Genomic DNA, 27,365 nt, shown 5'->3' with positions numbered 1-27,365 from the left:
AACCTAAACGCTGTCATGTAGCTTACTGAGAATTACTTAAATATCTTTGGGTATTGGCTACAAAATATCCATTATCTTACTGATGAAAACTTTCTTCTGTGGCATTTTGTCGAGAGTAATTTTGTCAGTGTACCGATCCTTTAAGCTGCTGTATACACGTTAAGAATTTTAGGAGACTCAAACGCTATCAAGAGTTGGAAACATGTGGGGTGAGCATAGCTTGCGTGACCGGTACCGTGTGTTTGTTGGCAGCTAACTCGAGAACAGTAGGTGCTACAGCGTCCACACTTGGCAGGTATACTAACCAAGTTAACCCAAAAGCCTGCGATGTTTTCAGGGAATAGAGGTCAAAGGTCACGATCATGGCATTGTGACTCCTGGTGTGAGGGAGGGAGATAGGAAGGAACTGGTTCACAGATAGGGTGGTGGACGAGTGGAACAAGCTTAGCAACTTTGTAGTAAGTGCTGGAACGCTGGAAAGTTTCAAAAGGAGGCTGGATAGATTCATGGATGATAGAGAGTGGTAGTAACTCTCGACAGGAGCTGCCATGCACAGGCCAACCGGCCTATTGCAGACTCCTTATTTTCTTATGTTCTTATGTTCTTATGTGAGTTGGCATGAAATTTATGGAATATCCAACTCCCGAGTTGATGTTTCTTCTAACATCCACTTCAACATGCCATAGATATTAACTAAATATTGAACGTTATTAGGTGTTTTCGTTACCCCAAAAAGAAGTAATTATCGTACGTTATTAGGCGTCATCACCCTCACAGTTTGGTTAGGTTAGGTCAGGTCAACTTCGGTTATCATTTATTGCTGCAATAAAAACAATACTAACTTTCAGAAAACAGTCTTCAGCGCTAAGAATTATTTAAAACAATAGCAAAAATTGGGTAGATGATAAAATACAACAATGAAAAAGACTTGCCGTGTTAGATTAATTTATATTAAGTAGATACGTCAGCATTACAGTGTGGTGTGTTAAAAGCTAAGGTACCAACGTAATGAACTGCTAGATAGAAATTTTACACATTCTGGGTACACTTGCCGGCAGCAAAATGAAAGTTATGATTATTCAATAGCAAATTAAATCATACGACCTTCCGAGAAAAACAAATTGAAGGCCGTGTGTCTCAATATTCACTTTCTAACTCAACACTCGTACGGTATTTTACACACAACATTAGCCACTATCATTGTGGCATGAATTCAACGTGAAGTTTGACTAACCACATAAATAATATTAATTGAAATGGTACAGCAGGTTTATACCAGCGTTCGTACAGTTGCACCACCAAAAAACACACAAGCCTCGCCCTGTGGTGTACCCTGGTCGTGCTGATCATGGTAACCAGTGTGGCCAGGGTACGAGGCTCTGTTGTGGCCCTTGGAGGTGCGTTTCTTAATATCTTTTGTTTCATTGTAATTGTGAATTTCCTGGTTTCATTTGAGTTTAAAAAATATTAGAAATGACGTTAACGAAGAACCTTTCTGCAAGTGATTTAGATTTTTAACTTTTAATCGCATGTTATATAATTGAGAGAAAGAGAGAGAGCGTTGTTGTATATATACTATGCATTTTGTTCAACCAACATGCAAATTAACCCTAAATATTTCATGTGAAAATTTTCTTCCAGCCAGTGTTTGACGATTTTTTATTTATTGAAATTTTTTCGTTTAGAATGGTTCGATAGTTTTTTAAAAGAATTAGATTACACTGGGGGAGGGGAACTTAAAAGGATTCGATAGCTTTGAAAAGAAGTAGGTAACACAGGAAGGATGAGGAAGAACTTACAAGGATTCAATAGCCTTTAGAAGGATTAGGTAGGATTTAAGAGAGGTAAATAATTTATACATGGATAATGAATCACACAAAAATAAGGTGGCTTAAGAATCGCCTTCTGGCTGCATTAATCCGACCTTGATGAATAAAACGTTCCTCTCTCTAGAAGAACATCCATTCGTCAAGTCACGAATGGTGGGGTTATTGGGCTGAGGAAAATGTAAAAAAAATAAAAAATAGACATATGTGATGACGTATTACCATTCGAATTTTAGTTGATGCCAATTATGATATGTTGACGCCATACAAGGTTATTATGTAACTTAAATGGTGGCCACAGGTACAGTACTTCTAAAGACCCACACAGCGCTTAGATAACGAAATATTTGTCACATATTCTATAGTCTATTGTAACACTGTCACGTCGTACCCCTTAAACTTCTCGCCTCTATCAGTGGCGTCTGAGTGTGTTGTGTAAGATAACAATGATACCAACAACGGCAATAATAACAATAAAACTGATAATAATAATAATATTAACAATTATTATTATTATTATTATGTGTTTTTTATAAATTATGTTGTCACAGGAATTTAGTAAGTAATAATTAATAACCGTGGCAGCTGGATCCCATGAAGCAACAACAATATTCTTCAAACAAAACCGTACAATAGAATCGTATAATATCAAATAGGCATAAATTTAAATTCCTTTACTATATTTATAATACAGTGTAATCACAACTGTGCTGGATGTTATATAAACATTATCACAAGAAAACAGCTGACTTATGGTGTTAAAAATACACACACACACACACACACGCTCCCTTACATATATTGGGGAATGTTTGTATTCAAAGACCAACATTGTCCCTCATCTGCAGACCTCGCACATCAACAAGTGAGGCAAGTGAGGGTAATGTTGCTGTTGTCTACAAGTATTCACGCGATGTCCTTGGAAATGTGTAAGGCACGTGTGTGTGTGTGTGTGTGTGTGTGTGTGTGTGTGTGTGTGTGTGTGTGTGTGTGTGTGTGTGTGTGTGTGTGTTTATTTTTCTGAGACATCCTGTATATTATGCCACGACACTGCTTCGTGCTAAATTCATTTGTAAACTGCTTGAGTCATGCCCAACATCCTTATTAATTCTTACAGTATTTTGCTGACCGTAATACTGTATATTGTTCTTTTATTGTAGTTACCAGCTCAGGATTGTGTAGGGCAAGTTCCGTCCAGCACAGCTAAACGTTTCTCAGATACCTTCCTTCAGCTATTCTGTGCCTGTTGTCTCTAAACAGTTGGGGACCATGTTATAATACACGGAACTACTACAGCCAGTGTTCATTTCAGCTCTTATTTTATTTAGTCTATTTTAGGTCTGATTATAACGAGACACATTGAAGAAACATCACAATGTATATACCTTGTACTTTATTTATACACAGCTGCTGTTCTTCATCCTACATATGCGTTTAATTTTTTACGAATTCTACAAGGATATTTTGACTTAATTTTATCACTTAACTGGTGTACTGTAAAGTGAACTGGTTAAGGTAGAGTCTCAGTATTAACCTTGGTTCAGTTTTTGTATATATGTGTATTCTTAAGTCATCATTTAAGAGGAATAATTATTGCCTAAGCCTTTGAGCTTTTGGCTGACACGTAACACAATGGCTGGACAAAAGTGAGTGACGTTTATGTATTCAGTAAAATTGTCATAGAAATTCACATCGGTTTAACATGTATACAATGTACATAAACTGTGCTGGTATATAAACTAAGTATTTCTTGGGGTATTGGGAAGTTACCTGAATACGATTTTTATACCAAATTAGGAGAAATTAATACTAGAATCTCTTAGAATCTTCATCATGTCCAATGTGTGTTAATATTATTGAGATATGTTTATGTTTTTACAGTTAAGTTTGAGGTGTGTGATTCGTGTAGCTTCCAAGTTGAGGTGAGATGAGGTGTAGGTACTGTTGCGTCACAGGGGGAGGTTGTTGCTCAGTACACACGTGACCTTTATCATAGGGCAGGTGAGCTTGGTAGATTTGACGCAGTTATGTTGTTATCTTAAGTGAAATCATTATGTCATCACCGTATCTCTTAGTGTTATCAGTTCTTGGTCCAACAACACCCGTTATCACGAGTGTAAGTTTTACCATCGTTAACCCTTAATTAGCTGATAATACTTAAGTTAAGTGTTAAAGGTCAGGGGTTAATTGTTTATTTTTGTTGGAAGGTTGATGACGTCACTTGTTCCTACCAGACTTGTGTATCGGTCATGTTTTTATTTATTTATTTATCGTTGTGGGCAGTGATGTAGGTCTTAGGTCTCGTCACGACTATGTTGTTAATAATCGCTCAATTACAAGGTTAACTAAACACCCAAGATTGTTAACAAGATCACCTTAACAGTCAAGAAGCAACCACCGCCCTTCCCCTCCCACACTAGATATAATAACCTTTAACTACCAGGGTTATTAAATACCAGGATTAAGGTGTATGTTCTTAGACAACGAACAACTTTAAAAGGAAAAGTTAGCAAAAGTTTATTGTTAAATTTGATGATAAATGAGAGAATTATATAACTCAAACTATAGTGATGGATCAGTAGAGCTACAGAGGGAGAGTTAACTTGTTCCTGCCTTTATAAAGATACAGGACCTATACTACCACGTACACACACACACACACACACACACTACTACTACATACAATACACATAACTGGGGACACACTCAGTCACGTACACACCCTCACGTACACACCCTCACGTGCACACACCCTGGTACACACCGCCATGTACCCACAGACACGGAAGACACGGTCACGCACGATAGGCAAGAACTTTTAGACCAAACTGACCAAGGTATTGACTCACTCACATGAAATATCAAGGACGTACTCCAGATGTTAGCCTCGAGGAAGTTAGCCTGGGAGACCCTAACCTAACATAAGAGACCTTAACCTAACCTAAGAGACCTTAACTTAACCTAATCTAACCTGGGAGACCGTAACCTAACCTAACCTGAGAGACCTTAACCTAACCTAAGAGACCTTAACTTAACCTAATCTAATCTGAGAGACCTTAACCTGACCTGGGAGACCTTAACTTAACCTAATCTAACCCGGGAGATGTTAACATAGAAGATTTTAACATGGGGAAGTTATTCTTACCTTGGAGATGTTTGTCATGATTATGTCGTAACACTACCCTACCACCATGCCATCCTGCCACCATGCCATCCTGCCACCCTGCCATCCTGCCACCCTGCCATCCTGCCATCCTGCCATCCTGCCAATCTGCCCAGCACCATCAGCATTATATCTGACCTTTTGTAGGTGGTGTTCACAAGGGTAACATGCCCAGCAGGTTGTGCAGGTGGTGATTGTGGCAGTGGTGGAAGGGTGTGGCGGTGGTGGGAGGGTGTGGCAGTGGCGATGGTGGTGCAGGGTGTGGCGGTGGTGGGAGGGTGTGGTGGTGGTGGTGGCGATAGTAGTGGAAGGAGTGTGTGGTAGTGATGGTGGTGCAGGGTGTGGTGGTGGTGGTGGTGCAGGGTGTGGTGGTGGTGGTGGTGCAGGGTGTGGTGGTGGTGGTGGTGCAGGGTGTGGTGGTGGTGGTGGTGGTGGTGCAGGGTGTGGTGGTGGTGGGTTGATATTTTTTATTTTGCCGCTTACAGCGGCTACTTTATTGTGCACCCCACACTCATCTGTGAGCGGTAGCGCAAAAGGATTACAGAGTAGAGTTTACAACGGGTCATAATAATTAACCCCCGTTTTCAGGATGTTATGGCACTGAATGTTACACAGTATTTCAATTACATTATTTGATTAGTTCTATACATAAAGGGTAACTTATTCACAAATGCGTGAGTACAGGCATGTGAGGCAGTATGTCTGGCCTCACACTTTGTTCTTCACATTTGCGTGAGAAGAATTCAAGCACATTGTGTATTTGGCTATCTTGCCATTAGAGATGAAGTGTTGTGCCATTTCACACACATGCTTGGACCTGTCCCTAAAAGGTTCTATCTTCACACAGTCGAGGACGTAGTGTGTGGCCATATGTCTGGCCACACGCTTTACATTTAGTCTTGTTTACATCTGCTTGAGGAACATACTGCCAGAGGTACTTATATCCTAACCTTAACCAGTGACCTGTGTTGGCCCTGACTGTATCCCGGTATAGTGTGAGACTCGCGGGCTGATTCCCCCACCTCATAAGATCACACACACAGTCGAGACGTCTCTGGCTGGTTCCCCCAAGAAGAACACCAGAATAAGTGGGAAGGGTTTTTTGTATATATTGCCAAAGAGCTGTAAAAGGTGTCCCGTGAAGGTGAGGGGAGGAGGCTGGCTGGCTGGCTGAGTCTTAAAGGAAAGATTTCAATGAGATTTTTTTTGACACTGATAAATAACTTGTGTTGTGGTCAGCATCCCAAGGTGAAGGTTTTTGCTCTTGTGTTCTGATGTTATGAGTAATTCTTATTTTTTTCTTCATATTCTTCCATGATCTGTGCTACAACTCGTCATGTGATATGTCAGGGCCCCTCACCAACTCTTATGTAATAGGCTACTCGTTATTATCACTGTAATGCACTGTAATGCTCTACTTAAATATGCTACAGAAGCTAAAATGCAGTAAAGTAGATTACAATATAAAAAACTAATATTAAAATAACACAAATAACTAATGACCTAACGAAACATTATAATAAGTTGTATATGATAATAACATAACGTCAATACGCCTTATTATGCTAAACAATTGAATCAAGTAAATTACAAGTCTTATCATACACTGATCAACACACACACACACACACACACACACACACACACACACAGCCGCCTCTCAACAGTTCCTTTATGTACTAACACTGGATAGATAGATAGATACAGTAGATAGATAGATAGATAGAGTAGATATATAGATAGATAGAGTAGATATATAGATAGATAGATAGATAGACAGATACAATAGATAAATAGATAGATAGACAGACAGATAGACAGACAGATAGACATATAGATAGATAGATAGATAGATAGGTAAAAAATAAATAGATATAAATATAGATAGATAAACAACACTATCACACACTAACCAAGACAGTGTTGTGGCTTTGGACGGGAGAGAGTGAGTCAAAACCTTCACAATACAGGTAATGACGTGTGTTGACTCATCATCACCTCAGTCTGGTTTGGTTAGGTTAGTGTTGGTTTGGTTTGGTTTGGTTAGCTTAAGTTAGTTTTGGTTAGGTTAGCATTAGGATAGAATGTTTTAGTTATAGGTTAGGTTAGGTTAGTTTTGGTTAGGTTAGCATTAGGATAGAATGTTTTAGTAATAGGTTAGGTTAGGTTAGTTTTGGTTAGTTTAGGATAGCATTAGGATAGGTCGTTTTAGTTATAGGTTAGGTTAGCGTTAAGGTGTTAAATCAGCTGGTAAAATCAACTAGGGGGCTAATCTTTCCGCTAATCTTTCCGCTAATCTTTCCGCTAATCTTTCCGCTAATCTTTCCGCTAATCTTCACTCAGCGTCATGCATCGTCATCCGCTATCGGTACCACTGACCGGATGTGTGTGTAACTGGCCCGTTGGTGTGATCCAGGTCAATCTTTCTCCCCCTTCCTTCACCACACCGTCATTAGTTTCAGGGAATATCTGCTTGACGTCACCATCGCCTCAGGTTCTGGACTGTATGAATGTAAACTAAGTCCGGGTTCATACTGGTTCAAGCGTAATGTTCAAGCAGTATGTTACGCTGTAGAGGGTTAATTGCGTAATGGCGATAATTTTTATGTATTTTTTTTAATCATCTGACTGTCCATAGATAATTATTTAGAATTATCGTAGAGCATTATTGTACATATATAATAGATTCATACGTAACCTAACCTAACCTAACAATGAAAATACTGTATACACACACACACACACACACACAGTATATATATGTTATGTGTATATGTGTTAACTAAAATATTCAGGATGTGACAAAACAAGAAAATTATCATAAATACGTAATAAGTGAGTATATCGTAGGTCAATTCTGTGTGAGTCGCCCACCAACACCACAAACCTTGGTCATCATTACCACTACCATCACCACCATCAGCACCACCACCACCACTACCACCACTACCACCACCACCACCACCACTACTACCATCACTACTCACACACTAATTACCACCACCACTGACTACCACCACTCACCACCACCACCACCACCACATATAAAGCCTATTAAAATCATCACGACATAAAATATTTGATCCAACATAATTCTAGTCATCATATCCTGCATCATAGGTTCTCGACCCTACTATGTTGCTATGAATTTAAACTAAAAATAGATAAACACGGTCATAAAACACACGTGAATAATTTAAAATAGCTGTCAGGGCCTTGTGTGTGTGTGTGTGTGTGTGTGTGTGTGTGTGTGTGTGTGTGTGTGTGTGTGTAAGGTGCAGGTGGGTTGGCTATACTGTCTGTGTTATTCTACTGATATGAAACACACACAAACACACACACACACACACACACACACACACACACACAAACACACACAGGTTGACACATAAGAATATAAGAACATAAGAAAATAAGGAGTCTGCAATAGGCCGGTTGGCCTGTGCATGGCAGCTCCTGTCGAGAGTTACTACCACTCTCTATCATCCATGAATCTATCCAGCCTCCTTTTGAAACTTTCCAGAGTTCCAGCACTTACTACAAAGTTGCTGAGCTTGTTCCACTCGTCCACCACCCTATTTGTGAACCAGTTTCTTCCTATCTCCCTCCTAAACCTAAACTTATCCAACTTAAATCCGTTGTTCCGAGTCCTATCCTGCTCGGATATTATAAGAACTTTATCTATATCCCCTTTATTGATTCCTTTCACCCACTTAAATACTTCTATCATATCTCCCCGCACTCTTCGTCTTTCTAGGGAATGCAAATTAAGTTTCTTTAACCTATCCTGATATGGAAGGTTTCTAAGTCCCGGAATCATTTTCGTCATTCTTCGCTGCACCGACTCTAGTGAATTGATATCCATTCTATAATAAGGGCACCAGAACTGAACCGCATAATCGAGGTGCGGCCTGACTAGCGCAAGATATAGTTGCAATAAGACCTCTGCACTCTTATTACTTACACTTCTAGATACAAAACCCAATACTCTTTTTGCCTTATTTCGAACATTAACGCACAGTTTTCTAGGCCGTAAGTCCGGGCTTACAAGTACCCCGAGGTCTCTTTCACAAGTCGACTTCTCTAGGTTGATGTTGTTAAGGCTGTATATATTGTCAGTATTTGTTCTTCCAATATTAAGTACGCTGCACTTGCTGGTGTTGAATTTCATTTGCCATTTTTCAGACCACCCCTGCAGTTTATTTAGATCCTCCTGTAGTGCATTTGCATCCTGCCCTGAATTAATCTGCCGCCCTATTTTGGTGTCATCCGCAAACTTGCTTATGTCACTGCTGATCCCAGTATCTAGATCGTTTATGTAGATTATGAACAAGAGTGGGCCTAGTACTGACACCTGGGGAACCCCACTGGTTACACGGCCCCACTCAGATTTAACACCATCTACGCTGACCCTCTGCGTTCTATCGGTGAGCCATGATTTTATCCAATTTAAAACTTTCCCCTCGATACCATGAGCCTTAGTTTTTCTCAGAAACCTCTGATGCGGTACTCTGTCAAATGCTTTGCTAAAGTCTAAGTAAATAACATCGTAATTTTCGTCATTATCTACTACCTCGAAGACTTTCCTAAAAAACGTCAGCAGATTTGTTAGACAAGATTTTCCCTTTGTAAACCCATGTTGAGAGTCGTAGATTAATTTGCTTTTCTCTAGATGCGATCGGATGCTATCTGCAATAATTGATTCAAGAAATTTCCCCACTACTGACGTCAAACTGATCGGCCGGTAATTTGACGCTGATGCTCTGTCTCCCTTTTTGAATATGGGTACTATATTTGCCTGTTTCCTTAATGGTCAAATCATCCTGGGTGACCTAACTTCAGAAGGGTGTCACAGTCAGGCTACTAATTAACCTGTGCAGTACGTGTTTTTTTTTACCATTAGATTAAAACCTTCAATACAAACATGTTTATGACCCAAGCGTGACGCACGAGACCACTTTGTTTACCGGCTCCAAGGTCAAGGTCACAAGCCGAGGTCACAGGGCGAGGTGTGTGTGTGTGTGTGTGTGTGTGTGTGTGTGTGTGTGTGTGTGATTAATAGTGTCCTTCAAGATGTGTGGACGAGGCCGGCAGGTGATGTATAACACACACACACAGGTGGACAGACACTATTCTCAAGCTAAAAAGACACAGACAGACAGACAGACGGACAGACAGAAAAAACAAATCGTGTGAGATATTAGTAGGTGTGGCCAGAGTACGGTACTGAACAAGGTCACTACCCCTGAAGTAGATCAGCGACACACACACACACACATAGTAAAAGTCCTTCCCTCACTAACCTAACCGTCTTTAAGTTGGGTTAGGTTAGGTTAGGTTAGGTTAGGTTATGGAACATATGGGTCGGAAGTTTGACTCAGGAACCTCTTAACCTGGAAACGTTTGTAGGGGAAACAACACATGGCGGAACTTCCTGAGTGGACACACACACACACACACACACACACACACACACACACACACACACCAACAATAACAACAGGGTGGCCAATCCTGGAAACTACCCACCAGCGCTGAGAGTAGAGGAATATTCCATGATGTCTGGAAACCCGCGACCTACATCACGCCTGCGTCAAGGGGAGAGAAAGAGAGGGAAGAGTGGGAGAGAGGAGTGATGGAGGGAGCGGAGGGTGGGTGATGAGAGGGGGAATTAGGGGAGAGACGAGGGAGGGAAGAAGGTCAGGGGGAAGAGAGGGTGAGGGTAGAGGTTCAGGGGGAAGGGAGAGGGTTAGGGAAGAAAGGGTGAGGGTAGAGGTTCAGGGGGAAGGGAGAGGGTCAGGGGGAAGGGAGAAGGTGGTTCATTCAGGGTAGTAGTGGTGGTGGTGGTGGTGGTGCAGTAGTGGGCGATACGCCGAGGCCACCTGTACCACCTGTCATGTACCTGTACCACCTGTCATGTACCTGTATCACCTGTCATACACCTGTACCACCTGTCATGTACCTGTACCACCTGTCATACACCTGTACCACCTGTCATATACCTGTACCACCTGTCATACACCTGTACCACCTGTCATGTACCTGTACCACCTGTCATACACCTGTACCACCTGTCATATACCTGTACCACCTGTCATACACCTGTACCACCTGTCATGTACCTGTACCACCTGTCATACACCTGTACCACCTGTCATATACCTGTACCACCTGTCATACACCTGTACCACCTGTCATGTACCTGTACCACCTGTCATACACCTGTACCACCTGTCTTGTATCCATGCGTGTGTCCGTTTGTGCCCGTGTGTTTTCGTATGTATCTATGTAGGTCCGTATGTGTCCGTTTATCTTCATGTGCCCGAATGTCTACGTATGTGTCCGTTTTGGTCCGTGTGTGTCCGAGTGTATTTGTGTGTGTCCGTGAGTGTCCATATGTGTCCGTGTGGGTCTGTGTGTGTCCGTGAGTGTCCGAATTAATGTTCCGACTAAGGTTGGGGCTTCCAAGAGTTTCTGACGTCATCAACTCAGGGATCGAAGACTTGGCTGTTACCGGGATATACTGTGAACTTGTGTGTGTGTGTGTGTGTGGTGAACTGTGTGTGTGTGGGAGGTGGTGAACTGTGTGTGTGTGTGTGTGTGTGTGGGTGTGGTGAACTGTGTGTGTGTGTGTGTGTGTGTGTGTGTGTGTGTGTGTGGGTGAGTGGTGTGTGTGTGTGTGTGTGTGTGTGTGTGTGTGTGTGTGTGTGTGTGTGTGTGTGTGTGTGTGTGTGTGTGTGTGTGTGTGTGTGTGTGTGTGTGGTGTGGTGAGGTGAATGTGTGTGTGTGTGTGTGTGTGTGTGTGTGTGTGTGTGTGTGTGTGTGTGTGTTGGGTGTGTGGTGAATGTGTTTGGTGTGTGTGTGTGTGTGTGTGTGTGTGTGTGTGTGTGTGTGTGTGTGTGTGTGTGTGTGTGTGTGTGTGTGTGTGTGTGTGTGTGTGTGTGTGTGTGTGTGTGTGTGTGTGTGTGTGTGTGTGTGTGATGAAGAGTTGTGTGTTGCCTCTATTATGATGATGAGGATGAGAGAGAAAAGAGAGAGAGAGAGAGAGAGAGAGAGAGAGAGAGAGAGTGGCTTACAACACCCGGGATCCACCTCTGGGGTCAACTCTGACGTCATCACGGGCGCAATCGATATAGGAACTTACGTCAAAACTTTCTTGGTCTCCTGGTAAAAGTGAAGGCAATTAGCACCACTGTACTAACATTAACCTAACCTAACTCTAACCTAACCTAATAACCTAACTTAACCTGCATCGTTCTACTGCGTGTATAGTCATTGTCCTAACCTAACTAACGACCGAACCTAAAAAGTGAAGTTAGGTTAGGAAGTTGAGGTTAAGTTAGGTTAATTAGTCGTCAGTCAAAATAAAGGTTTAATTTATACTCGTTTGGTTCAGAATTGTTAAAGAATAATGTCGTGTGTGTATCGTGTATGTGTGTGTGTGTATCGTGTATGTGTGTGTGCAGTAGTACATTTACAATCTCACTCACTCTTAAAATTAGTCCTACAAGTTTTTCATTCAACAAAATAATATATATTCTTTACTACTGAAAATCTTAGACACCAAAATACTTCAAATATTATTGAGTAAGAGATTTTCCTCACACAGATGGCGTTTTAATGAAATTCTTGTCAGTATTGAAGTTATGGCAAGAGAAGGCGGGGATGGGGGGGGGTTCCTAGCCATTCAGTATTAAGTTCATTCATAAGTAGAGAGACAATAATTTTCGTTTTTCTTCTTTGTTTATAAATAAGTAATAAATAAACTTCACTATTTTATTTCCTCGTCAATATTTCACTAGTTGGTTTAATCCGTCAAGATACCTTATATAACCTTTTCTTATCTAGATATTTTAAAGGAAGTTGATTATTATACGTAAATAACAAAGATTATATTAAATTATTCTCATCCAATTTAACATCATGAATTACACATAACTCTGGTATATATATATATTAAACACTGTTATATTTTTGACTATTTTATATAAGGTCAAAGTTCAGTGGCTAACCTGCTCTTCTTCCCCGTGTGATGTCTTTATAGAGGGTCACACTTTGTTATTGTACTTGTTATTACTGTTTTTTTATGTTTTTATTGTGATTAGTGTTGTTGTGTTGATGTTGTTCTTGTTTTTATTGTTCTTGTTGATGTTATTATTTTTATTTTTGTTGCTGTTTTTATTATTATTATTTGAATTTTTTTATCCCCTTTAGGTCATTACTGAGGAGTAAAGAAATGTCAATGAAACTACACACACACACACACACACACACACACACACACACACACACACACACACACACATTCAAATATCACCCGAGCAAGAACACCAGCTTCGCCCTTTACCACTGACGTCTTTCAATCAAGTGATCAGCATTACAACCTCAGTCCCAGAGTTACAGCTTGAGTCTAGAGTGCCAGTTTGAGTACAAACTTGAGTTTAGAGTCCCAGCTTGAGTCTACAGTGCCAACTTGAGCCCCAACATGAGTTAAGAGTCTCAGTTTGAGTCCCAACTTGAGTTAAGAGTTCCAGTTTAAGTGTAGAGTCGCAGCTTGAGTCCCAAGATGAGTGTAGAGTCGCAGCTTGAGTACCATTTTGAGTCTTAGAGTCTTTTAAGATAACAGAAGCGTCTCCAACTCATAATATTTAAGGAAAACTTTAACTCTCTGTCTTCTGAGAATCTGGCGTCTTGTGTAATACGGAAGAATCAGTCACCTCCCCTCCCCTAACCTAACCTAACCTAACCTCCCCTCCCCTAACCTAACCTAGTGTATTACGAAGGAGTCTGTCACTTAACCACGACTGTACATACTTGTTACACCATATCCTGTTGACCATCTCTGGTGCCCTGCCCAGTTCTCAGATCTCTCACACAAACGTTCCTCAGCTGTGAGTTTGTCCCAAGGGCCCAAGACACTCCCAGTGGTGAAATTTTTCCTTCTTTTATTTATCATTTCACGATTCAACTTACTAGTCAGTCTGTTGGTCGGTCACTTAGTTTGGTCTTTGTTTCTATGGTATGACCTTTATTGGCTAGTGTTTAGTACAGTATGAAACGGTGGGGAAACCAGAATCCCTTGGGAAAACTTGTATAGGGTCACACTGTATAATACCCTTCTCACTTTCGTCCCGGGGTTGGGATTGAACCTGGGACACATTAATGAAAAGTAACCTCGGCAACCTAATTATTGTACTGTAGTTAACTTCAGCTACGACTATGGCTGTATCTGAGGCTAGAGATGTGTTTTCATAATCATTGGTTGAACGATAGAGTGAGTGGGACCTTGATATATAATTACACTATACCTTTATATTTACGATAGCCTCTTGATATATAAAGGCCAGGGGTCAATACCACAACACAGAGGCAGAGGAGACGCCAAATGACGCGTTAAAAATTCTAGAGTCACTATATTCACATTTTCCTAACGTGTCTAAGTCGCTATTCTCAAGGATTTCTAACACTAAATTTCCATAAATGAACACATAAGAATACACGGAAAGAGTGTTCAATAAAACTATAATGATCACTGTACATCATTCTTTGTACAGCTGCAACGTCTTGGTACATTGTTTGTCAACCCGCCCTAAGTACATTGGAAATTGTATATATATGTATAGTCTATATTCGCTGTATACATATGTTGTCTATATACATGTTAAACAATACACCTGCATTGTCTCTATACATATCGAACCAATTGTGTAAACCCTATGGGACTATTTTACGGAATATCTGTTTATTTACACCGAGATTCTTCTACATTAACTAGATATCTTCAACGAAAACCAGACAACGTTAACATTGAACTCGTTGAAAAGATTCTGTACGTTAATGTAGTCTCTTAACTGGCGCTAAGTGATCGTATCTGGTTAAGGTATCTCGTTTACGTGAAGTTAATCAGTTGGGTACGTCCTTTTACCAGTGTACGAACCTGTGTGTGTGTGTGTGTGTGTGTGTGAACAAGTACAAGAACAGGTACAGCTAACAGGTACATAAACAAGTACATACTGTATACAGTTATACTACTACTCAATACCAATGTACACTATTACAGTACACCACTACCTTACACACACACACACACACACACACACAAGCAACAAGCGTATGATCTTGGGCTTTAACTTGGCAACGACGGAACCTTTAGTAACTGCCTAGACTTACTGGCGCCTCTCGCTGGCTGGGAGGAGGGGGATGTTGTGGTGGGGGTGGGGGCAGCTGAGTTGTGGTGGTGGCGTAGAGGAGGAGGATGGCGGGAGTGGCTGAGTTGGCTAGGGAGATTTTATACAAGTGTGTGTGTGTGTGTGTGTGTGTGTGTGGAGGAATGACTGAGAGGAGGACTAGAGGGGAGGGGAGGGGAGGGGTGAATGTTGTTGTACTGGGGTAGAGGGAGGGGAATCTAGGTGGTCTTGGGGATGGGGAGGAGAGGGGGGCGATAGGTGGACTGGGGGAGGGATGGCGAAAACCCGAGTGTTGCTAAGCCAGCTGGCGGAGGGAGGGAGGGTGCCGCTGTCTAACCTAACCTTTTGCATTGAATTGAAACAGTTTATTTAGCCAGAAAAGCAGTTACAGAGTGGATAATAATAACAATATTTACATAACTGAGCCAGTTGAGAGCCTGAGCTCTTTTGTAGGCACCTGATATATATATATATATATATATATATAAGAACATAAGAACATAAGAAAATAAGGAGTCTGCAATAGGCCGGTTGGCCTGTGCATGGCAGCTCCTGTCGAGAGTTACTACCACTCTCTATCATCCATGAATCTATCTAGCCTCCTTTTAAAACTTTCCAGAGTTCCAGCACTTACTACAAAGTTGCTAAGCTTGTTCCACTCGTCCACCACGCTATTTGTGAACCAGTTCCTTCCTATCTCCCTCCTAAACCTAAACTTATCCAACTTAAATCCGTTGCTCCGAGTCCTATCCTGCTCGGATATTATGAGAACTTTATCTATATTCCCTTTATTGATTCCTTTCACCCACTTAAATACTTCTATCATTTCTCCCCGCACTCTTCGTCTTTCTAGGGAATGCAAGTTAAGTTTCTTTAACCTATCCTGATATGGAAGGTTTCTAAGTCCCGGAATCATTTTTGTCATTCTTCGCTGCACCGACTCTAGTGAATTGATATCCATTCTATAATAAGGGCACCAGAACTGAACCGCATAATCGAGGTGCGGCCTAACTAGGGCAAGACATAGTTAGGTTTAGTTCCTTTAGTTTGGAAAGTCATTTTACTTTGTGTTGGGGGAAGTCTTGTTTCCTGATTATGTGTGAGAGTCGTAAGGTTAAGTCAGGTCCTTCTGCTTTCTCTCGTTAGATTAGGTTAGGCTTCGTCATTGTTTTGCATGTTTTAGTATTCTTATATTTTCTCTATCTTCCTATATAAAAATCACGACCAAATATATACTTCTTTTTCAGGGCGATTTACTTACATTTAGGGTAATCATAGTAGCAGGGGCTCAGAACCACATTGGTAACACGGAGATAAAACTCAGGAAACACATAGGAAAAGGTAAAAACTGTAGCACCTTAGCTTTAGTCTTTACATGTGTGTGTGTGTGTGTGTGTGTGTGTGTGTGTGTGTGTGTGTCATCAGGAGATTTTATTTTATGTTTAAACTGCAATGTTCGAGATACAATATTTACTGGTTTAAGTTATCCGCATTATCGTAGTTCCCGGATCATGAACTGTCTCAATAATTGCTCAAACTGCAGGGAAATCTTGGATATGTTTCCCCCGGATGAGATCATAATTATGAACCAGTATCTTATGTTGTAAAGTGTGTATGATGCGTCACTTCAACGCCCATGCGCATCATGGAGGTGTGTATCAGCAAGCCAATCATCGCCCAGGATCTTGGGGGCTCGGTTACCCCTAACCAATCGCAGCGCTCCAGCTACTGACGCGCTCCAGCTATCCTGGCAGTTTCCACTCGTTTCTGTAGAAGTAACCAAGCGTGATAGTTTTTACATATATATCACATAAATACACTCATAGGTAAATAATTTATTTTATTTTAAAATGGGTATTTATTAACGTAGATGTATTGCTAAAGTAAGTTCGTTGCAGCAGTGGTAGTTTGAGAGAGAGAGATGTACTGTAGATTATACAGCTCAAAGTCCGCGGTCCAATGTCTCCATGACGTCAGGATGGCGGTAGGGGGAGTGCGCGTGTCAGCGGAGGCCAATATAAACCCTCGACCCACAGGGGAGCGCCACTCAACTTCCATTTGTCAAACGAGGCTGACTAGCAATGGTCAAAGCTGAGCACTACTTGAGCCAATAACTCTACCATCTCTACCACCACCAACAAACATCGTCAACATGGTGTTATCTACTGACAACTCTGCCAACAACATGACTGAGGCCAGGTGGGTCCCTGTGAGACTTATATATTGATTCAGTAAGATTGGTTTAACCGGTATACCGATCGAGTGTCTTAACTTCACGATATAACAAGTGACTAGTACAAGTTAAGTTTACTGGTGGGTGTAAAGTAACCAAATGGTACTGCCTTAGTAACTGTGTGGTTCTTGTTGTGTAAGATAGTCAAGAGTGAATGACTAATTTATTCTGAATTTTTTTATAGATGTTTAATGGTTACTTTATATTTGTAGTTTTGTCATAGTTAAATAAAGACTTTTACGATTTATAAATTTTTGATTATGCTCCTGTCAGTCAGGCGCATATAGGTTGTTTGGTTTTAAAATTATTAATGTTTCATGTTAAGATTGTAAGATTATACACTAACGTAATGTGTAAGTTGCTAAATCAATACGTCATAGTAGTAAAGAACAGCTGGTCTTTGTTTAGTGTACGTCACAGTAGTAAAGAACAGCTGGTCTTTGTTTAGTGTACGTCACAGTAGTAAAGAACAGCTGGTCTTTGTTTAGTGTACGTCACAGTAGTAAAGAACAGCTGGTCTTTGTTTAGTGTACGTCACAGTAGTAAAGAACACAGCTGGTCTTTGTTTAGTGTACGTCACAGTAGTAAAGAACAGCTGGTCTTTGTTTAGTGTACGTCACAGTAGTAAAGAACAGCTGGTCTTTGTTTAGTGTACGTCACAGTAGTAAAGAACACAGCTGGTCTTTGGTCAGGAACAAAGCGAAGAGGTGAACATGTATACGCAAAAGCATAGACAAAGGCCTTGGGCGAGACCAGGCCAGTCCCTCGCCAGACTAATCTCTCGGCTGATTTTGTGCTCTAACTCTCACCTAATAGACATTGACAATATGGAAGAACATAATTTTAGTGTAATTTTGTGATGTATAGGCCGTCAGGAGTGTTCATAGTGACTCTAGTAGGCAGAGGTACATATATTAGCACACGAACCTGGCTTATGTTGGATGCTTGTGATTCACTAGATAAATATTCGCGAGTTGTATTTCTCATAATTTGTAATTGTTATTGATGTTATTACTGAAATAGTATATATGTGTTAGTAGTCATATTTATTATATTCTCAGTAGTAATGCAGGTTGTCCATTTTTGTCTGAGATGCTTTGCTGTTATACTTGTCATGAATTGTAGTACAGTACATATAAACTGTTTCCGTATATTATAATGGTGTAGTATAGTTTAGTGAGCAAGTCTGTGGGAACAACTCTCCTTACTGCACTTTGTTTAGTTGGCCGTTTCTTCCACACTTGCTCCTACACTTCCACACTTGCCTCCCAGCTCCACACTTGCCCCTACACCTTCCACACTTAGCTCCTACACTTCCACACTTGCCTCCCAGCTCCACACTTGCCCCTACACCTTCCACACTTACCCTCCCAGCTCCACACTTGCCCCTACACCTCCACACGTGCCCCTACACCTTCCACACTTACCCTCCCAGCTCCACACTTGCCTACCACCTCCACACTTGCCTCTACACCTCCAGACTTGGCCCCCCCCCCACCACCACCACACCTCCGCAGCTACCCACCGCTCTACACCTGTCTCCCACACCTGGTCAACTTGACATTTTAATCAACAGCATCTAGATTATCGGGTCCTGTAGACGTGTAACGGAGAAAATAACTGTTAATGGGTTAGGTGGCGGGGAGGCGGGGAGAGGCTGGGAACCGAGGAGGTGCAGAGGTGGAAAGTTCCTAAAGTTCCCAACACCTGACTTAAAACGGTGACCTTACCCACCCTCCTTCCTTCTCCCCCCCTCCCCCCACCTTCCTCGCCTCTCCCTTACCCTCACTTAAGTAACGTGTGACCCAGCTTACTAATTTGTGACCCAGGCTAGCATTTTGTGAGCCATCCTAGAAATTTGTGACCCAGCGAGGCAGGGAGAGCACCGGAACATATGACCGTCTTCTGTGTTATTGTTCACAAAATGTTAAGAGTTTTGTTTATAATAGAAAAGTTGATATATATATATATATATATATATATATATCTCTCTCTCTCTCTCTCTCTCTCTCTCTCTCTCTCTCTCTCTCTCTCTCTCCTTCTTTCTCAACTGTTTATCTATCCCTCACCTTTCTCTCCCATCTCTCACCTATTCTCCTCACGTCCCACACTTCTCGTTTTCCTTGTTCGTTCGTCACATGTTTCTTACGTAGGTGACTAGTTGAGGTGTCCTCTTCCTGGTCTTAGTCAGGGCCCCACAACTGCCCTTTGGAGAGGCAGTAAAGCATTATAAAAGAGGATTGTGTGCGTGTCAGTTGTGTACTAGTTAGCGAATAGTGAAGGCATCAGCTCGTGTGTGTGCAGTAAAAGTCGTCAAGTTTGTGTACCGACCATAGGAGTGTTGAAGTGTGAATGTGTGTAGTGAAAACGTCGCAGTGAATTTGTACGCCGGCAGAATGATGTTCGTCGTGGGCTGTCGTAGCTTCCTGTGTCTCAGGTAAAAGTGGTCTGGTGTTTTATCCTCTTAGAGCTTTAAGATTATTGAAGTTCTAACAAGAAATTACATTTGATGTACAGCCGGGCATCCTGTAGCACTTCATGGGTGACAACTCGCCATGTATCTGCCAATGGTGGATGATGCTTCCTCACTGCGGCGCTAGCAGATGTGGTTCATGCAGCGACTCTGTGGTGAATTACCCAGAGGTAGCCAGTAGAACAATTACCTCGGCAAATGTTGACGCTGGTAGTAATTATATATACTACGAGTACCTTCTTCACATGCGACTCGTACTTTGATATGTTCATGTACTTTTATGTTTTGACAGTGTATGATAGTTGAGGAGAGTTCAAATTGTTAAACGTGTTTTGTTTTTCCCCAGACTGAGCAGTGTGCTGGCAGAGGCCTCCAGGGTCGCCTCTGAGGCAGCCAAGAAGAACCTCGACTTCCAGACTCGCAGCCTCACTGTCATTCATGGCAAACTCTCCGACCTGAAGCCCAAGGTCAGTCTCAACAGCTTTACCTTCTCTTTGTACTGTATACATTATTGTTAGAATTTACTCTTGAATATATTGTCTTATAAGCAATATACGTTAACTTATTAAGCACCACACAGTAATGTTCGTAATTTTGTCAACAGGTGCGGACGTTCGTGGAGGAGAGCGCCAGACTTTGTCGACCAGAGAACGTGCACATCTGTGATGGCAGTGAACGTGAGCTGCGCCACCTGTTGAACGTGATGCAACAAGCGGGCATGATCGAGCATCTGCCCAAGTACAAGAACTGCTGGTTGGCTCGCACTGACCCCGGAGATGTTGCTCGCGTGGAAAGCAAAACGTTCATTGTGACCAAAAACCGAAGAGACACCATTCCTACCCCTAAGGAAGGCGTCAAGGGCCTTCTGGGCAACTGGATGTCTTATGAGGATCTGAAAAGCGCCGTCCAGGAACGTTTCCCCGGCTGTATGTCTGGCAGGACCATGTATGTCGTGCCTTACTCCATGGGACCCGTAGGTTCATCGCTCTCCAAGATCGGCGTTGAGGTCACAGACTCTCCCTATGTTGTGGCCTCTATGCGCACCATGACGCGGATGGGCGGTAAGGTGCTGGAAACTCTGGATCAAGAAGATTTCGTCAAGTGCCTTCACTCAGTTGGTTGTCCACTGCCCCTCAAGAAGACTCTTGTTAACAACTGGCCCTGTGACCCCGCCCGAACCATCGTCACCCACGTCCCCGACACTAACGAGATCGTTTCCTTTGGCTCGGGTTACGGAGGCAACTCGTTACTGGGCAAAAAGTGTTTTGCTCTGCGCATTGGTTCCAACATTGCCAGACGTGAAGGTTGGTTGGCTGAACACATGCTCATCCTGGGCATCACCAACCCTGAGGGCATCAAGAAGTACATTGCTGCCGCTTTCCCCTCTGCCTGTGGCAAGACCAACTTGGCTATGATGACACCGTCTCTGCCCGGCTACAAAGTAGAGTGCGTGGGTGATGATATCGCTTGGATGAAATTTGACGAGGATGGTGTCTTGCGTGCCATCAACCCTGAAAATGGCTTCTTTGGCGTGGCTCCCGGCACCTCCATGCACACTAATCCTGTAGCCATGAAGACGGTTCTCTCCAACACACTCTTCACCAATGTTGCCAAGACGAGTGATGGAGGTGTGTTCTGGGAGGGCCTGGAGAAGGAGATTGACAACGACGTCACCATCACATCCTGGCTGGGAGATACAAATTGGAGTAAAGAATCTGGCAAGCCAGCCGCTCACCCCAACTCCAGATTCTGCACCCCAGCCGGCCAGTGTCCCATCATTGACCCCGCCTGGGAAGATCCTAAGGGCGTACCCATCTCTGCCATTCTCTTCGGTGGAAGACGTCCTCAAGGTGTGCCCTTGGTGTACGAGGCCTTCAACTGGAAGCACGGCGTCATGGTGGGAGGAAGCATGAGATCCGAGGCGACGGCAGCAGCTGAACACAAGGGTAAGGTCATCATGCACGACCCCTTCGCCATGAGACCATTCTTCGGTTACAACTTCGGTCACTACCTTCAACACTGGCTGAGTATGGAGACCCGCACAGACAAGCCTCTTCCCAAGATCTTCCACGTCAACTGGTTCCGCAAGAGTGAAAAGGGACGCTTCATCTGGCCAGGTTTCGGGGACAATGTGCGCGTCTTGGACTGGATCCTGAAGCGTGTTGACGGTGAGGACGTGGCAGAAGAGAGCGCCGTAGGACTCCTGCCAAAGGCGTCCTCCATCAACATGGATGGCCTGGAACACGAGAACGTTGATATGGATGAGCTGTTCAGCCTTCCTAAGGAGTTCTGGGAGCAGGAAGTGCGCGACATCGCTAAGTACTTTGACGAACAAGTTGGCGACGATGTGCCTAACGAGGTGCGGGAACAACTCAAGATGTTGGGGAAGAGAATCGAGAAAATGTAAACATTTTGAAGATAGTGCAGCTGGAGTCACGAAGCTGCGAGCTTCTGTAGAGACAATCATTTTATTCAATGGCAATGCTAGTCGGACTCGACTTACCCACCGAGGACACTCCACATACGGTTTCTTATAAATACTTCTCTTGTTGAAGCCATCAGTGTATTGTCTCGGTCTATTTCATGATGCTGTCTGAAGGCTTCCTCGTAATATTGACTTAAGGTGGTCAGCCTCTAGGGGTTTCTTCGCATATCAATGGATTGCACATTTACCTCATTATCAAATGGCACTTTTAATGCTACTTTAGCGTTAAATCACTTCTTTCCCTCAGCTGTGCTGGTGGATTCTTTGCGTGGGTTTTACTGCGCTTGGTCTTCTGTATATGTGATATATTTCTATCCTTTTAAGGACAAAATACATTATGATATTTTTTATACATGTCAATTGTTGTTTACTTTTATCCATTCTGTCATTTATGTCACGAGTGCCACACGGCACAGATACTGAATATAACTCGTATAATTACCTCTTGGTGAGGTAACTTGAGTAAGAGTATTGCACCACATTGAGGCACTAAAAACTTGCCCCGAGTTGACCACCTCACAGTAACAAAGGAGCACTTGTATTAACGTTCCCGTTAAACTAAAAGATATGATAATTATTTTTCAGTTTAATTGTCATGTAGGTTTATAATTGTATAAGCTTGTTTATAAATTATGTAACTATACAGTTCATCATGAACATAAAGATATAGATATGTCGGGTGTATGTAGGCCGTAGGAGTATGCAGTTACCTGTCTGTCGAGACAGTGCAGGTAAACCACAATGGTAAACAGTAAGACAAACTTGACCAAGCCGTCAGCTGCTTATTTCCAGGAGGGTCCTTTGTCCAGTGTTTCTTGATGACTCTGTGAGAGATGCATACGACTTCATGATGAAGAACTTTGTCATGATAAGCCTATAAACTGAATCATAAGGTTTTAAATGGAGCAGCTATTTAGAGATAGCCAATATAAGATATTTTGATAGCATTACCCCAAGTACAGTATAATAGTTACACAATTTTTAACAACTAATGTGGCCTAGCTACGACCGCTGTGATAACGTTGGGGAAATATTTCCAATGTGCACATTTCACTGATGTGTCATAAAGCAACTTCCCTGGGTGGCAGTACGAACATAGCCTGGCTTGGCCTTGCTGCCTTCGACATCGGTCAAATCTCGACTGTCGTACATCATGTTAGCCAATTTCAGCCCAATCCTCAATGAATACCTTCATAATTTCCCCCATTCTTCTGGTAATTGGCAGTTTCCGGTCTCCTCATGTAGTAGTAGGATCCAGTGGTGGATCACCTTTGTCCAGTAGGCAAAACCCTAATAACTTATTATTAGAGCATTGCCTGTTCACTGCTTCAATTCATCAGATTATTTTTTCTTCTTCGCCAGTGGCCGCATACTATGATACTTTATTAGAGTAACCTGAATAAGAATACTATAACTAACGCCAAGATAATGAAAAGTCAATGAAGTTTAATAAAGCACGAAGCAGCGTTTACATCCATTAGGTAAAATTATGAGCAGAAATATTATGAAAGAGAGACCCAAACCAACAACAACACCTATTGGAGAAGTCTTCCAGTTATTTGACAAACAAACACATGGCTGGACAACTCTGCATATCATCACTGAAAATAATAGTGATAGGTAGTTTAGATAAAAAAGAAGAAATAAATGTGACCATTCTTTATTACTCTTGAAAGAAGGAAAAAGACGATAGAAACAGTACACGAAGAAGGATTAAGTTATAGCCGATATTCTTAGACATAGAAAACGGATGAAATTGATTGTGTGGAAGAAAGCGACGGTGGTACTGACCAGCTCACACTCAACACAATTGATACAAGGAGATACACCCAACAAACTAAGAATGTTTTATTAGATTGTGTTTTCGGCTAAATTTATAATTTTCGCGTTATTTTTCCTTTTTTTATTTCACTTCAGAAAGTATAAATTCACAGGTATACAATTTGTTTTTTTCTAATTCAGCCAATCAGCACAAGCCTCGATGACACGTGAGTGAATTAGTGGGAAGATGTCTGCTAAGGCAGCTCGTTGGAGAACTGGCGTGAAATTCAATGAGTGTTTGAGAACGAAGCCGCAGCTGTTGACGTCTTTTAAGTCTCGTGGTGTTCTCCTTAGTTCAGTAGTGTCCAAAGTGTAATTCAGACTGTCTATATCGTCAAGATCGCCAAGCTTGGTATTGCAGTAAAAGACACAGACACTCACCAAGAAAAAGAGATCTCGATTTCGCGCGGTTCATGTTCCAAACTCCATACTGCACCACCTCCTTTCAAGTAGCATCGCTTTATCCTCCTGCATCTGTTAATTGAGGTAAGTTTTGGGTAGGTAAAGTTAGTTTAGGTTAGGTTTTGTTATCCCCTGGATAGTAGGTTTTGTCAGGTACTTCTTGTTTCTCTGGTTAGGTTAAATTATACAGTACAGTCACCCACAAAGGTCCTGTCGCCTCTCCTCCTGAGTCACGAACCCCGAGATTCAGACTCGTGAACCCGACCCAAAGCAGTAGACACTGATGCAATATTCTGTTTATAAATGCTTAAATACTTCGGATTCGTTAGTCCTTGTATGCAGTTCCTGTATTTTATATATGCATTTCCGATGCACTTAGACAGTGCAGGACCGTATACAAACAATGTACGTTAAAAGTGCGGGTTGAGATAACTCAGAATAGAGAGAGAGCTATGATAGTACATTGACACATTCCGCGGTTCAAGGGTCACTACGGTGGTATATATGAGGAACACTATGATAACTGACGCTCCCGGGGACACACGTCAGGCACGAAGGTTCATAACTTGCAGATAAGACAAGAAGTATTGAAGATAAGTGACACTAATGTGAACAGGGGACCAACGTAACTTGTTACCAAAGAGCACACTCCATCATTGCTATAGTGTGTGTGTGTGTGTTCAACAAACGCGCTGCTACCAAACAGAATGATAAACGAGGATTACTGTTGATAATATATATATATATATATAAGCCATGATATCTGGGATCAATACACGGAATACATTATAAGATCCATTATAGTCGTGTCTATAAAGATCCCTTACCACATTAAGTTACTGCCCGACACCTTACAACACACATGCCTGCTAAACACGAGACGCACATCAGTGACACCGCATTAGGCAGTGGGATAGAAAGATAGATATTCAGTAGAATTTTCAAATAAGTTCACAATTAGTTCAGCATGTACTGTACAATATATACTGTAGACAATGCAGGTATAAATTTTAGCATGTATAATCAATGCAGGTATATGAGTAACGGTCACCCACAAAAAGGCTTATCGCCTCTCCTGCTGCTCCACGAACCCCGAGATTCAGACTCGTGAACCTGAAGCATTAGACACTGATGCATTATTGTGTCCAAAAATGCTTGGGAGTAACGAGTCTGTATCTCAGGGTTCGTGGTTCAGAAGGAGAGGCGACAGGACTTTAGTTGGCGACTATACATACACCATGAATGTATACAACCAATAGTATGATCAAGGATAGTCAACAAAGCAATAGGATGCTTATTTTCAGAGAGATGAGGTTGGGAGATCCTGGAGTCAGAGTTTTCCTATATTTATCTACTGTTCTCAGGGTAGTGAAGCATTGGGTTTCCAAGTGGGAGAACTATGAACACCTTTTCTCAGTGCACCCTAAGTTTAGTACACGTCCCGGGACAGATGTGAGAAGGTTGTCATCCAGTTTGACACTACCAAACATGGCAGTTTTTCTCCTTCAATAAAAATCATATAACAAAGTAACAAAAACAGGAAACACCGTCAGGTTAGGTTAGTGGAAGTAAGGTAACACTACAGTAGGGTTGATCACATTACTTTATTGGTTACACACGCCCACATACATACATACATACATAATACATACATACATACATACATAATACATACATACATAATACATACATACATACAATGTTTGGGCTCTTGTGTGTTTTTTAGCAAATATTTCCTACTGCTCTGAGGTACTCGTCGCTGTCTGACGGAAATCTTTCTTACCCTTATCTCAAGAGCTTCTACAAACTTTATTAAAATGGTTTATATCTTTTACTGAGGGACTTTTTTCCGGGATCTTTTTTTTTACGTGCTTTAAGCTTCACTTTCTATGAAACATAATGTATAGTGATTCAATTTGCAGTAAACGCGTTGTAATTCACTTAGCAATAATCTTGATTCCATGGAAAAGCTAAGGGAGGATCCTGGGTATCCGGACCCCCATTTTCATCAGAATATTTTAATATTTTTTCTTTAATGCAGTATTGTACTTAGGCGTTTTTGTATGAAAAAGTATTTATTATTGACCTCAGAAAATCATCTAATATCAAGTGTACATGGCCTTAAAATGCCCATGATATTGGTCTGATTAAAAAAAAAAATCTGTGGGGGAGGCTCACACCGTTCCCCCAAATACCCCAGCTGCTTGGGCTCGCTTACCTCGTCTTGTTCCCCCACCTACAACTTCTTGGACCCCCCTTTTGATATTCCTGAATCCGTCCCTGAAAGCAAAGGACTGGCATCGTCAGACTACAGCAGAAATATGGCTTCAGAAATGCACCAAGACTGTACAGTATCTCAACTGGGCGTGTCACCTGTTTCGTGTTAAGGGAAAGGTATACAAACACTGGCTGGTGGGTGACAAGACCAGAGTCTGTAAAGTTCTAAGTTATACAGTACAAGATGTTTCATACACAATGGTGTGTGACCTATGAGACACCCTGTACACTATGGTGTGTGACCTATGAGACACCCTGTACACTATGGTGTGTGACCTATAAGACACCCTGTACACTATGGTGTGAGACCTATGAGACACCCTGTACATTATGGTGTGTGACCTATGAGACACCCTGTACACTATGGTGTGAGACCTATGAGACACCCTGTACACTATGGTGTGTGTGTGACCTATGAGACACCCTGTACACTATGGTGTGAGACCTATGAGACACCCTGTACACTATGGTGTGTGACCTATGAGACACCCTGTACAC

General features: G+C 42.0%; 1 protein-coding gene across 2 annotated transcripts in view; it reads left to right on the top strand.

Annotated features, from left to right (window-relative positions):
* LOC121879007 (phosphoenolpyruvate carboxykinase, cytosolic [GTP]-like) overlaps positions 1 to 22,727 on the top strand; it is a 49,258-nt gene extending 26,531 nt beyond the window's left edge. The window contains exons 1-3 of one of the 2 annotated variants that reach the window (XM_042385458.1): positions 17,210 to 17,375; positions 20,229 to 20,349; positions 20,487 to 22,727. In XM_042385458.1, coding sequence (XP_042241392.1) covers positions 17,329 to 17,375; positions 20,229 to 20,349; positions 20,487 to 22,289 — 1,971 coding nt within the window. In that variant the 5' untranslated portion in view covers positions 17,210 to 17,328 and the 3' untranslated portion in view covers positions 22,290 to 22,727. Of the gene's footprint in view, positions 1 to 17,209; positions 17,376 to 20,228; positions 20,350 to 20,486 lie in introns of those variants that run through there. The other variant, XM_042385459.1, reaches the window with a different exon arrangement.
* The last annotated feature ends 4,638 nt before the right edge of the window (positions 22,728 to 27,365 follow it).

Source organism: Homarus americanus, unplaced genomic scaffold, assembly GCF_018991925.1.
Source record: "Homarus americanus isolate GMGI-L3 unplaced genomic scaffold, GMGI_Hamer_2.0 scaffold4060, whole genome shotgun sequence".
Classification (NCBI taxonomy): domain Eukaryota; kingdom Metazoa; phylum Arthropoda; class Malacostraca; order Decapoda; family Nephropidae; genus Homarus; species Homarus americanus.
The sequence above is the reverse complement of the archived record's forward strand: the minus strand, read 5'-3'. Positions and strand labels throughout refer to the sequence as shown.